The 12964-nt window shown below is 41.8% G+C and overlaps 1 protein-coding gene across 5 annotated transcripts in view; it reads left to right on the forward strand.

Moving 5' to 3' along the window:
* The window catches only part of NOX4 (NADPH oxidase 4), a 115565-nt gene extending 104630 nt beyond the window's left edge, over window positions 1-10935 (forward strand). For 4 of the 5 annotated variants that reach the window (XM_035329167.1, XM_035329148.1, XM_035329143.1 and 1 more), the window contains one exon: window positions 2978-3688. In XM_035329167.1, the coding sequence (XP_035185058.1) occupies window positions 2978-3098 (121 nt within the window). In that variant the 3' untranslated portion in view covers window positions 3099-3688. Of the gene's footprint in view, window positions 1-2977; window positions 3689-7780; window positions 7784-9169 lie in introns of those variants that run through there. The other variant, XM_035329156.1, reaches the window with a different exon arrangement.
* Window positions 10936-12964: the final 2029 nt, after the last annotated feature.

Consider the following 12964-nt stretch of genomic DNA (forward strand, 5'->3'; position numbering starts at 1 on the left):
AGCTAAGTGGAGCAGACGCATGCCATCTACTGTTGATATTTCATATGACACCTGCAGTCTCAAGGATGTGCACTGGGAGAGTTTATGTAATAAATTATTGGTCTTGTTTTTTATGCTGTCTGTTTGGGGACAGAGCAGCAGCCTTGTTTTTGTTCAGTTGTGTCCTGAGTAAAAAGCTTACACCATGCTGTTGCTGAAATGCTTTCTCAGTTTTACTTTGTTCAAATAGCTGCATTTTTCCAGATGGAGGCTGACCTAGAAAAAGACATGAATATCTGTAGGAGAGAAAGGCATGGAGCACTATGACACATTTTCCATGCTTTGTAAAGGAGATACCTCTCTCTAGGAATGAATGTGGGATTTAAAACTGGAACATTTCAAGTCTTGAGTGTGTCCTCCCTAGGTCGCAAAGTATTTCAGCTCTCCTTCAGCTTCCACTGTTCATAAAACAGATATAAGAATACTGCTGACCTACTCATCCAATAGGAACTTTAAGAAGTCTTGAAAGGAAAGTTATTTGTGTCGTGCTTTGAGTGAATAAAATCCTATATTAACATTTATAATTATTCCAAAGAAGGGCCTATAACACAGCTTCCCTGATTGTAAACATGCAAGTGGTATTTTAAAGATTTTCAGACATTATGTCCCAGAAACACCTTGCATTTTTCCTCTGGGCAACAAGGTAAGTCATTGACCCAAACAAGTGATAGGCAATAAAATCCCATCAGCTCAGGGCAGTAGAGTGCTGCTCCATGTAGGAGCTGCTTGCAGCTCCCTGCCTGCTGGTGTCACAGCCTGTGCTGCAGCAAACCAGGCAGGAACCAAGTGAGGCAGGGAGGAAAGTATCTGCAAGCAGGGAAGTGGTGGGCGTAGGTGGGGGAGGACGTGTGGGGTGAATTGTGAGAGGTAAGTAGTACACGGAATAATATTCAGAATAGTTGCTGATGGCGGAGATCTGTAGGAAGGATGCTTGAGAGCCTCTGGCTCGCTTTATGGGGCGATGCCAGGAGCTCTTCAGAGTCAGCCACAAACCTCTTGTGACACCTTATGCAAATCACTTTACCTTCTGGTGATTTTGTTTACTGCCCAAACATTCTGTGTACCTTGGAAGGTTGTTGCTGGGATGGGGGGGGTACATTAGCAGTATTTGCAACTTAGATATGTCTGTGCTTAGGAGGTGTATATATATGTATATGTATATATATATGTGTGTATATGTATATATGTATGTATATATAAATGTACGTATATATATATATAACGGGAGGGAGACAGATGAGATGATCTCTGTTTTTTATTTAGCAGTTGTCTATACTAGTTAGACTGATGAAAACAATAACAATTCCCTCAATTAAATGTGCAGTAGAAAACATTCTTGCTGCCAGTTTATGCACCCTTTTTTCCTCTGTGCACAGAACAGAGGATGTTCAGATTCTGCAAGTGCTGAGAAATCTTGTTTGAGAGCAACAAGCAATAGTGTTCTCATTATTTCTGCCAATCCAGCCACCAACGCAACACCCTTTGCCACTAAGAGGAGTTCTGCCAGGGCATGAAAGTTTAATAGATATACATAAAATTGAGAAAAGTATGAGTTATGAATATTTGACGTGGATTGATATTAGAGATGATGTAATATATGTCAATTAAAATGTCAGCATTGTGAGGTGCCTGCACAAGGACACAGTTGCACTTACCCCTGTAACTTTGTGATGCCTTTTGATGTTTGAGTCCTCAGGTGTGCCATGCCAGTGTTTGGTCCGGTGGTATAACATAGGCTGCCATGCTATTTGCACTGCTGCTTAACATCAGACACATAACATTTGGCAGTATGCATGAAAGATTTCTTTTTATACACATTAGTTCCCTTTTTTCACCAAACATATACACAAGCAGCTTTAAACTGTGCATTTGAGTATCCTCATGTGCTAAGATATTTTGTGTTAAATAGCCACTGGATAAAATACTGAAACAGTCCTGGAGGCAAGGACCAAAACTCAAACTCTCCAGCCTCCTGGTGAGTGCTGTAAATCATAATAGTTAGAGCCATGTTCCCTCGTAAGTTCTCTCTCCATCCCAGTAAATCTTTTAAGATTTTTCTGTTCAGTGGCACAATTTCAGCAGGAAGATTAAGATTTTTTTATTTTTTTTTTATTAATATATGAGACAGCACAACATCCTCTTTCCTTGCTCCTTCCTTACTCTTCTCCTCATCTTTCAAAGAAAGGAAGATGATGAATATCATGAGTGGCTCAGTCCTGCTGTTGTGTATTTGCCCTGTTCTACTACTAGCTATTGCCTGGAGTTTTTCGATGCTGTGTGACCATGAGCCTGTCTTAAACCTTGTGTTTAAGGTGATCAGAGTGCAATGTGGTGTTGTCAGTGGAGTTGTTGTAACGGACGTGGCCTGATAGCTATGAATGATGAACGAGGATCTTATTCTGTGTTTGGCTTTTCACAAGGCTTTCCAATACAGCTACTGGAGGAAAGATTGCATGCTAATGTGAAACTAATGTGGTAAAGTTGTTCTGCTGCTGCCAGAAATAATCATGGGTTAGTAGTGCTTTGTTTTCATTGGTGTAACGAATCCCTGTTAGTGACTACATCTCCTACCGGTGTAAATCAAAAGTTACACTAATGCAGTTGTTAGAGTAAGACACGTTTTTTAACAACAACAACAAAAAAAGTGATTAATTAGTCGTTTTTCATTGCTTGGTATCTTGAGACTAAGATGAGGTTCTTTTTTTGCCAGAGTTGTTTTTGTCAAATAAGTAATAGGATGTGATGTAGGGATACTTGGGAGAGATCTAGTGACTTCTGCAATACCAGCTACATGACCTAGTTAGTTGTTTGCACCCTAAAATCTATACATAGCTGGCATTTCTATAATACCATGAAACCAAAACCCAATTCTGTCAACTGTTAGTTAGAAGTTACTGTTTATTTGCAATGTCGTAACTTTTTTGATTTTCTCTTTCAGGAAGACCATTGGAGTTTTCTGTTGTGGACCAAACAAAATCTCTAAGATACTTCATAAACTGAGCAACAGCAGCAACTCTTATGGGACAAGGTTTGAATATAATAAAGAATCCTTCAGCTGAAATTCTGTTGGACTAGCAAGAGTCTCTAGAAAATAAAAGTGCAATTTTTTGTTTGTACAACTTAAAAGTTCAGCTGTGGTTTAAACAGACAGAAATGTACCAAAGAATAGCACAGTTTTTCTTATTTATGATTATTTAAGTGTCTGGAAAATGATGGACATGGCAGTATACCAACAAATAATAAGTGCTTATGCTCAAAGCCAAATGTGCTCACACAATATTTGTGGCAGCAGTGATTCTTTGGAGTTGTTTCTGTTAATTGAAAAGTACAAACACTGGGGAGAGACACAGTTGCTTTAAAAGCCAATGGAAGGACAATCTGTGGAATGTTCTTCCACTTCAGCCCTCTGATGTTGGATCAGTAAATTAAACCCCAGGTTAATCCAAATGGCAAAACATAGTGCATTTCAAAGACCTATTGCTTTTGTTGGTATACAAACCTTATGGCTTTGGGGTGGAGACACTCCATATTAAAGGTTTTATGCATTGTGGAATTGAGATTCTGTATTTCAAATGTACAGTGTTATTCTAGTCTGCTTCTGTAATGGGTGTCAGTATTTCCACCTTGAATGGAAGAAAGGGAGGAATTTAGGCAAAGACGGAAATTAACCTATGGAAAAGCAAGCACAAAGATGTAGCACCTGTGGGCGGACTCAGCCATGATGTGTATCACAGCCTTTTGGCAAGCAAACAGCTGTATATGGAGAACTCTGTATCTTGCATCAATTCAGCATTCAGCAGTTTGCAAAATAAGTGTGATTTGTGCAGCCAGAAAGATGGAGCAAAAAAAAAATAATAATAATGGGAGGAGACAGGACATGATGTTTTAGTATACCACACACTCAACATGGATGTTGCACTCACCTTGCACTCACATGCCCTGAATATCAAATACTTATTAAAGCATTCAGATGTTCTTACTGCTCAGTTTACAATGAAACAGGTTGAAATCCAGTTTTAAATGTTGCAGATTGTCTTTGGTCAACTGTGATCCTTGGACTACCTTCACTGGAGTCAGGCTTGTTTATTCATTCACACTGGTGTCCCTGAAAGCAGGATCCAGCCAGACCTACAGCGGAGTAGGAGTGAGGCCTTCATTTCTGTGGCTCTTGACATCTTGTGTGCAGATCAAAACTTTGCAGAGTCATAGAATGGTCTGGGTTGGAAGGGACCTGAAAGCCCACCCAGTTCTGGCCCCCTGCCATGGGCAGGGACACCTCCCACCAGACCAGGTTGCCCAAAGTCCCATCCAGTCTAGCCTTGAGCACCTCCAGGGATGGGGCATCCACAGCATCTCTGGTCAGCCTGTGCCAGGACCTCACCACCCCCTCAGTGAAGAATTTCCTCCTAATGTCTAGTCAAAATCCATCCTCTTTTAGTTTAAGACCATTCTCCTTTGTCCTATCATTGTCTACCCGAGTAAGAAGTCCTTCTCCATCCTTTTTATAAGCCCCCTTTAAGTACTGAAAGGCCACAGTGAGGTCAGCCTTGAGCCTTTTCTTCTTTAGGCTGAACAGCTCCAGCTCTGCGTTATGTTTTCAGTATGTTCCATAGGGGAGGATCTGAAACATTCAAACTTAAGTTCTTTTTCCCTGCCCTTATTACAGCTGTTTTCCTGACTGTTCATAGGTGCCAAGGAAAGGCTAGGGGTTGAAACAAGCACTTGAAAACTTTTTGGTTCTGAGGAGCAATATTTTGTTCCCTCAGTTCAATAGCCAATCCAATTTCCTTTATGTTCTCTTTACCCTTTTTATGTTATTTTGCTGTGAAGGGGACATTTAAGCTTGAGTCAGACACTTAGCTGGCATTAGCAGAAATCATTCTAGTGCATCTGAATATAACAGCACTGCTTTACACTTGCTGAAAACCTGGCCCTTCATCTTCAACAGAAGCTTGGAAACAAAGCCTGTAGCATCTGCAGAATAAGCAGATGTAAAATAGCTCATCATCTTTCATACCTGTGGTTCACCTGTATTTAGCACAGTGCATTTGATTCAGTTTACTGCTTTCCAATGAATGCATTTTTCACTTTAGTAGGAAAGACTTACTAATTTTCAGCTCGCAGCACAAGCTCTGTACAGGGGTCTATCAGTATCAGTGTTCAGAGGAAAGCATTTTTCTGGTAGGTGGTGTATGGGCATGTTGTACGTGTAACTAGTGAAGATGAGTTTGGTCTTTGCCTTGGCAACTTCTGCTCAGGAGTTGCCCCAAGTGCAGCAGTAAAGCCCCACGGGGATGTGTTTCTTAGTGCCTGGACTTTGCACTGAAGTTCCTGCCTCTGGCTCTGCCCAATTTGAAATTCAGAGGGGAAAGAAGGAGCCAGAGACGGACTTATTCCTACTGATGAGAATTCTCAAAGTAGCCTAGAGGAGAGAGAAGCCAAAATAGAAATGCAGTGTGAGATGGGAGCCTACATTGCAGCTACTGATTTTTTATTATTTTTTTTTGAGGCTGGAAGGATCATTATTTTCCCATTGGATCTCCTTCATCTGTCCCTGTAAAACTGGAGGTATGCAGAAAAGTATCAGATCCTTTTTAATCACTAATATTCTAGTACTGCCTGCATGGATTTCATAATAAGCATAACACTGATGGCAAAATGCATAGATGTCAGGTATTGTCTGTACTGTCGGCTTTTATGTTTGTTTGCAGTTAGTTTAAAGCATGACTGCAGTCATGACTGCATCTGTTAACTACAACCACACAGCGATCATTTTCCTCTTGTTTTAGGATCTAGTGTCTAATGATTTTTAAATATGGTGTAGAGTCATCTAATCACGACGTTCTTTGTTGTTTCACATCTCCTCTCTGATAGAGATCGGTTCCATTACTGTATAATGAGCAGTTTTGTAGTTGGTTCTGCGCTAAAACAGATGATATTTTCTGGCTCAGCTCTTACATAGGTAGTGTTTTATAATTAATAATAATAGTCCTGTGCTTTTGCTCTGAATCCTAGCAGGAGCTGACACTGAGTGGAGGAATGTTATCTCCTGTTGTTACATGAGGCAGTGCTGTCAGAGCAAGATGCAGGCAGAGGCACCATCTCCTCTTTCTGCCTCTGTCCTGTGCCAACCTCAGCTGACCTACTTGTAAAACAGGCTGGGGACTGTCTACCTGTCTGGAGTGTTGTGAGGCGTAATTAATGTTTTTGGGATCACTTCAGTGCACCTGCAGTGAAAAGGTCTGTGTAATTGCTATTCAACAGTGTTTGTGTTTTATTTTTTGTAAAGCTTTGTTTGACTGAACCTTTCTGTTGCTTGTGTGAGTATTGCTAGAATGGATAAGTGTGGATTTGGGGAAAGGTTAAAAGCTTCAGTTGCTCTTTTCGTTTTCTTTGCGCTGTGCTTTTTAGAGGAACAGAAAGTTTAAGGGTTAGTGACTGTGACTTGGCTTCAGGAATGGCAAATGTTATTGATAAAGGTGGTCAGGCTGCATTCTCCTTGCTGCTTTTTAGTGTGTCACTAGCTTGCAAAACTGAGCTGAGCTTGCTTTTAAACGATGCAGTGTTTCTCTCTGTAAGCCCAGCGTACATGACAATATTAACTTGGTGCCAGATAAGTAAGTGAAGGCTGACAGCACTTAATTCCACGTTTACAGATCAACTGGATTTACGTAATTGAATGTCTCTTTACGCATTAAACTGAGTCCTGGAAGTGAGTCTGTCATAAGCTTCTTGCTGGCAGGGGAAGGATTTCACCCTGTGTTACGCCACTTCTCATTCAGTCGTCCCAAAACTTCAGACCACTCATTGGGTCTTTGTGTTTTATTCATCATAAATGTTTCAGGATTCATAAATGTTTATTTAAAACTGGAGGGTTTTCATGCCATGATTGAAGCCAAACCCTTTCTCTGCAAGGAGAGTCCAGCCCTCTCATACAGCAGTGTGAGACCAGGGCCTTTACACAGCTAACAGCTGGGTGAGTCAGATTTGCTCTAGCAATCCTATTCCCACAGCACTGAGATTCCTTGTCTAAGTAAATGTTCACTGCCCTAGTGAAGGGCTGCAGAGGTGAGCCCTGATGGAGCGTGGGAAGGCCTGATGGGGAGTGACCTTCACCTCTGAGGTCTGCAGGCCAGTCCTTCTCTCTCTCAATGATGATTATTCCAGCAATTTGGAGTGGCACTTTGCCTAGCATTCCCTGTTTCTGCATACAGTACCGAGTGCATGAAGTTTTCCTTGGTCTTTTATCAGCTCTTCTAGGAGATGGGACTAAAAGGAGTATGAGAGACTCCTACATGCAACCTTGAACCTGGGCTAGGATGAGGACACCAGGGTGTACTACAGCCTCTTAGCCGATGACTGCACTGCTTATGGACCTGCTAGAAATTTAAGCCAACTCGGCTTTTCTGCAAAATGCTGTTTGTTTTGCCACAACAAACTAGAGAACAGTTGCTGTGAAGGGAAAGGAGATAAACTCCTTTCTGTTTGAAGACTCCTGCCCACGTGAGCCTGATGGGATGGAAGATGTGTATGAAAGCACAGCACACATTCAGCTTCCACTAGCACTGGGGTGTGCACACAGTGCATCCCTGCCATGGGCTTGCTACCTCAACACTCAGTTCCCATCATTATTCAGATCTTCACCTGTCTCGTTACTAGATGTGTCTTGCTGGTGAGAGAGGTACTGCATATGCTTGCATGCATGCACAGAGTCTGATATAAGCACAGAGCAACCTGTGAGCGTGTTGTGCAGCCAGTGCAAACAGGTGCAGAATCATTCCTTTGCCCCTAATGCTTCTAGCACATAGGTGAGAAAGTGATTTGGAGCTGGCTTAGTAGGGGTAGATAATCTGAGTGGTAGACTGGCCCCTTGGGGCATAGTAATTCAGCTGTAAAAGACTAAAAAATCAGAGAAGCAATGGTTTGGTAATAAATTTGTTTTTAGAGCAGAAGCCTAAGAGAAAAGCCTCTACACAACACTAACACACTAGGTTATAGTTTCAAACTCTAAGCCATTGCTTAGAGAAGCCGGCAGGAGGCTAACTAGTCATTGCCAGTAGGAGCCTGAGCCCCTTAAGTCAGAGCAGACACAAAGTTATTAAAATGCAATGTTTACTTGTTTAAAAAATAAAAGGGCTTCTAGGAAGATTAATTTTCACTTCAGCCTGGCAATCATTTCATAAACATGCCAGTGTGATTTAAGACAAGCTGGATCTGTTCTTCTCTGGATTATGCAGAGAAGATTTGTCTGCAAAATTCCCACCCCTCACAAATAAAAGCAGTTTTATTGTTTTAACAAAGATGATTTAACAGCAAAGTTTAATCAAAATGCCACTGGCGCTTGTGCTGAACTGAGCTTTTCTGTAATGAATGTACATTTATCAGGGATATATAGAATACAGCTGAGGTCCCAACTTTGAATGGTGATTTGGGGTTTGAGTCATCTCTGCTGCTGGTGTATTTCATTAAGGCCACTGTGATGGTGCGCTAGTGAATACATACATGGAGCTGAAATGAGACTTTTCATTCCCATGAAGAACCTGTTCCTTTACTAAGCACAGTAAATCCCAGAAAGTCTGGAATTTCCTTCATAGGTACAGCAGATTGACGATAGCCAGCATCGTTAAAGATTGAACCATGAGTCCTCTGCTAGACTGACACATATAATGAATGCTCTTAGAAAAGTTTTTGAGCAACAAATATTTCTTCAAGAGCTGGCTGAGCATTTGTAAAGGTTTAGTATTCTGCTAGCTGTATCACCCAGAGTTTGTAAGAGAGATGGGGATCTGTTTTGGTCCTGTGGAATGCTGTGCACATCCTCTGAGGTTATGAATAGCTCCAAACTTGCAGTGGATGCTCAAGGTTTGTAGTGTAGCATTATATTCTCCAGAAGGATTGTATTTGTATGTTGTACAAACAGCACAGGATCTCTCCCATTATTTGGAGGATGCAGGGAGAAAGCTGGTGAAAGCAACTCATCCCAGTTGTAGGTTGTCTCTTAACCCTTGGGTTTCTGAGGCTGTCAGACCTTCCAAAAAATGCTAGGAATATTCCAAATGCTCTTTCTGCCTTTTCTGCCTTTTTTTTTTTTTTTTTTTTTTTTTTCTGGCCAAATCTGCCTGTCCAGGAGCCTGAAATCTGCACCATCTTCCTAATGATCTGCACTGTCACACCAGGAGGGGGAAGCCATGAGTAGCTCCTGAAGCTTCAGGAAAAGTGCTGTCAACTGTGGAGCAAACCAAGGAGGGCAGGAGAGGATGATAAATTCCAGCACTGAACAGTCTGAAATATTTAGAACCTGGAAGCAAAGGGGAAGGAGGGAGTCATTCTTCCTGGCTCCTAAATTCCAGACACTGAAAGCAAACCCCATTGCCTGATGTGAATGCAAAGTCTTCCTGGGATTTGAGAACTAATGCATGCAAAGAGATAGCCTTTCAGTGCACAACTCAAATCCAAGCACAGAAGAAAACTAGTATATTTTAGTGAATGCCTTCAAAATAAATCATTTTTGATATAAATCCATCATTGACTCTTTCTAGTTAACCTGTTTCAAGAACTACCAAAAAAGCTACCAAAAAGCTGTTTTGCAGCTTTTGGGTTGTACATGGCTTTACATGTTAACTCCTTTTAACCAAATTCCTGGAGTATATAGTTCTCCGTGCTAGCTGTCAGTAGCTTTAACAGTTTAATAAATACATTCTGTGTTTGTTGCTGCTGTGACCCTAGGTACAGACAGCCTTGAAGATGCAAAGCAGTGTTACATAAATGTGTAGTGTACATAGCAACACTGAGAAGAGGGATGCTGCTGCATTGCTTTTGGTGCACCAGTCACACATTAAAATTCTGTCATTGCAAGGTCGTGTTGCTCGTCTCATACTCTACAACCCTGGGGAAGAAATTTGGATGAGAGGTGGGGGAGGAAGACCAAAAACTTCCTCCTTGTGCTGTAGCCAAGAATATATTCATCGACAGCAAGGCATTTCTGTTTGTTTCCAAAGAGCCTGTCATTTCTTTTTCAGGGATAGTGGATTCTCTGCTGGTGCTGAGTAGTGGTGTTTACATGTTAGAAATGTAGCATGGTGATAATGGGTCACTTCTGAACTGAATAAATAACACCTCTGAGCCCTTTCTTCTCCCTTAAATAATCTAGGAGAAATACAAAATACCAGAGAGCATGCAGAGTGGACTGTGTCCTGAGCTGCTCTCGGTGCAGCCAGGTTAGCAGTGCTGCACAGAAACTCTGCAGGCTGCTGCGAAGAAGGAAGCAAGGTTTGGGCAAAGAAGGTAACAACTCTTTAAGGAGAAGTACAACAGTGGTACGTGATCTGTAGCCAGAAAGAGGCCATGTCACAACGTTGACCATCACATCTGTGAATGGTGCTGAGGCAGAGCCTACCCTAAAAGTACACTTGGCATCAGGGAAAGTTGAGGGCTCTCAGATTGAGTCTGCACAATGTGAGATGAAAACCGGTTTTAATGCAGCTGGGTTAGCCACCTGTGTGCAGTGTCCAGCTTGCAGCCCAGACCTGTCATATCTGAGGGCAAACTGTATAGATGATGAACTGGTCAGAGTCTCAAGTGCAGTCTCAGACGCCTGGCTAACTGAGGGTATGGACATACCCTTTGTATTTCTCTGGCTCTGAAAAAGCAAGTTGCTCAGTGACTGGGGAGCAGGGAGTTGTCATTAGGGGTCAAATGCTCGAAAGCATGTACTTCCCTGGTAAGTGCAACAGCCTGAAAAGGTAAGGATGATGCGTGCCAATTTCCATCAGCAAACGTATATACCCCACCCATATTTGCACTAGTGTTCACGGGGAACAAAGAGGGAATTCTGCAGAGAAGATACAAGGGACATGTTTTTCCTTTGTTGTGTCAGAAAAAAAATAAGTAGCTGATTAAAAAGAAAGGTATATATATATATAATAGGAATATTCACCCATGGCATTCTTTTTGATTGCTTGAACACTTGTAACTGGTCAACTCACGCTTTTTGAGAGAAATTTAACATAATGCCCCAAAGGAGAGCTAAAAATGTGGCTGAGATGCAGCATAGCAAAGGGTCTCCACCAGACAGTGAAGTATCATTGTCTGTTGGAGCTGGAGGCATTGGTGCTTTCATTAATCTTGGTCTTCTCCCACTCTGTGGAAGCCTAGTGGGAGCTGAGCTTTCAGCTCCATCTTTTTCTCTCTGCATCTGGTCTTCATCTGGAGAGATACTCTCACCTCAGGGTTACTGGAAACAAACTCATCCATACAACACAGAATCACAGAATCACAAAATGGTTTGGGTTGGAAAGGACATTTAAAGATCATCTAGTGTCTTCCTTTTCTGCTGTCACTTCCCTGCCTCAACAGCACATGTTGTTTCAAGAGGCTTCTCCCATCCTCTGCATATCTTAACTCAGGAAAATGCTACTGTGGAAAATGCTGAGGTTGGTTTAGTCACAGCCATAGTCATGGCCACAGTCACCAGCATTTGTAACTCTTCTAAATGTACCTGATCCAGTGAGGGTCTTCTAGTCACTCTGACTAGCTTTAGGTAAGTGATGGGGTGCAGGATCCTGGCCCCTGAAGATATTTTTTTAGAATGAGAAGAGAGGCAGTGCCACAATGATGGGAAAACAGAAAATGGGAAAAACACATAATAGCAAAGATTATATCATCTTGTGGATGAGAAACAGGAACCCATTTGGTGAAATTCAGATTGTTTGTGTCCATCACTGACATTAAATCACGTTTCTGCTTTCACACAGAGGCGTTGCAAGACAGTGGGCAGTGATGGAAGTGGTTGCTTCTTAGTTACATTCTCTATTTCCATACAGCTCCTTGTTTATCAACTGCCTATAAATTCCTCCCTTCACTGATTAAATGTTTCCTCACCTGGTTCCTTTGCTTCAGGGAGCCTGAGAGTTCATTTTATAAAGGGAGAGAAGAAGGATTGTGCTGTTAAGCACAACACTCCCAACGCATATGTTCTGCTTTGCATCTTTGAGAAGGAGTCACTGGTGCTGCTGCAGCTGCAGAAGGGCAGAGCTTTACTGAGATTCAGATGCAACCAAGAGCTTCTTCCAGGATTCCTGTGCTGATGAAGCTCTCGGCTTATGAACTGTTTTTTTTTTTTTTAGCTTTAATTAGCTTTAGCGCACCAGTGCCAGGCTGCGAGACCCTTAGTCCTACTGAGCTTTTCCCTTCCTGTTTTCCTTCTGGTCACCTGCAAGAGCAAATTTGATGAAGTTCATGTGGGTAAGGAATTGTTTCCTTGGTCTGTGACAATTTAGGAGAAAAGTTGTAGCTGTGACATTGTTATTCAAACTGAGATACATAGATAGGGCCAGCTATATTTATTTCATAATGTGCATATGTTCTTGTACGTGGTTTTCTTTAAGATTCTATGATTTTGCAATATTTACATACTTCTTTTTTTTTTCAGAACAAAAAAATCCTCCACACCACATTCAGCTGCAGCAAACTATTATTTTCTAATGGCAAAGCATTGTTTTTTTTTTTTTGTTTGTTTGTTTGTTTTTGTTTTTGTTTTTGTTTTTCTTCCCAGCCTTCACTGATGAAAAGTACTGTTCAAACTACACAAGACACTACCACAGTCTGAGCTTAGATAAGTGAATGTCTTTTAAAGCAATCCACCTTTAGCAATTTGTCTGTCTGACCCCTCAAGATGATATTTGTGGCACATTTAGACTTGGGCTGCCCCATAGCTTGAGCCCAGGTATGAGCAGACTGCTGGGGGCTTGCTGGACTCTTCGGCACCCACCAGACTTCCTGGGAGAGAGATGGGTTCTGAGGGCACGCAGAGTGTTGGGCATTGTCTTCAGCCACAGGTTATCTCATAATGGCTTGTGAGCTGATGAGGATAGAGAGCTTTAGAAAGGAGGAAGACAATTTCAGTCTCACTTTGGATATTTTGGGA

The sequence above is a fragment of the Oxyura jamaicensis genome, chromosome 1 (assembly GCF_011077185.1).
Source record: "Oxyura jamaicensis isolate SHBP4307 breed ruddy duck chromosome 1, BPBGC_Ojam_1.0, whole genome shotgun sequence".
NCBI classification, from domain to species: domain Eukaryota; kingdom Metazoa; phylum Chordata; class Aves; order Anseriformes; family Anatidae; genus Oxyura; species Oxyura jamaicensis.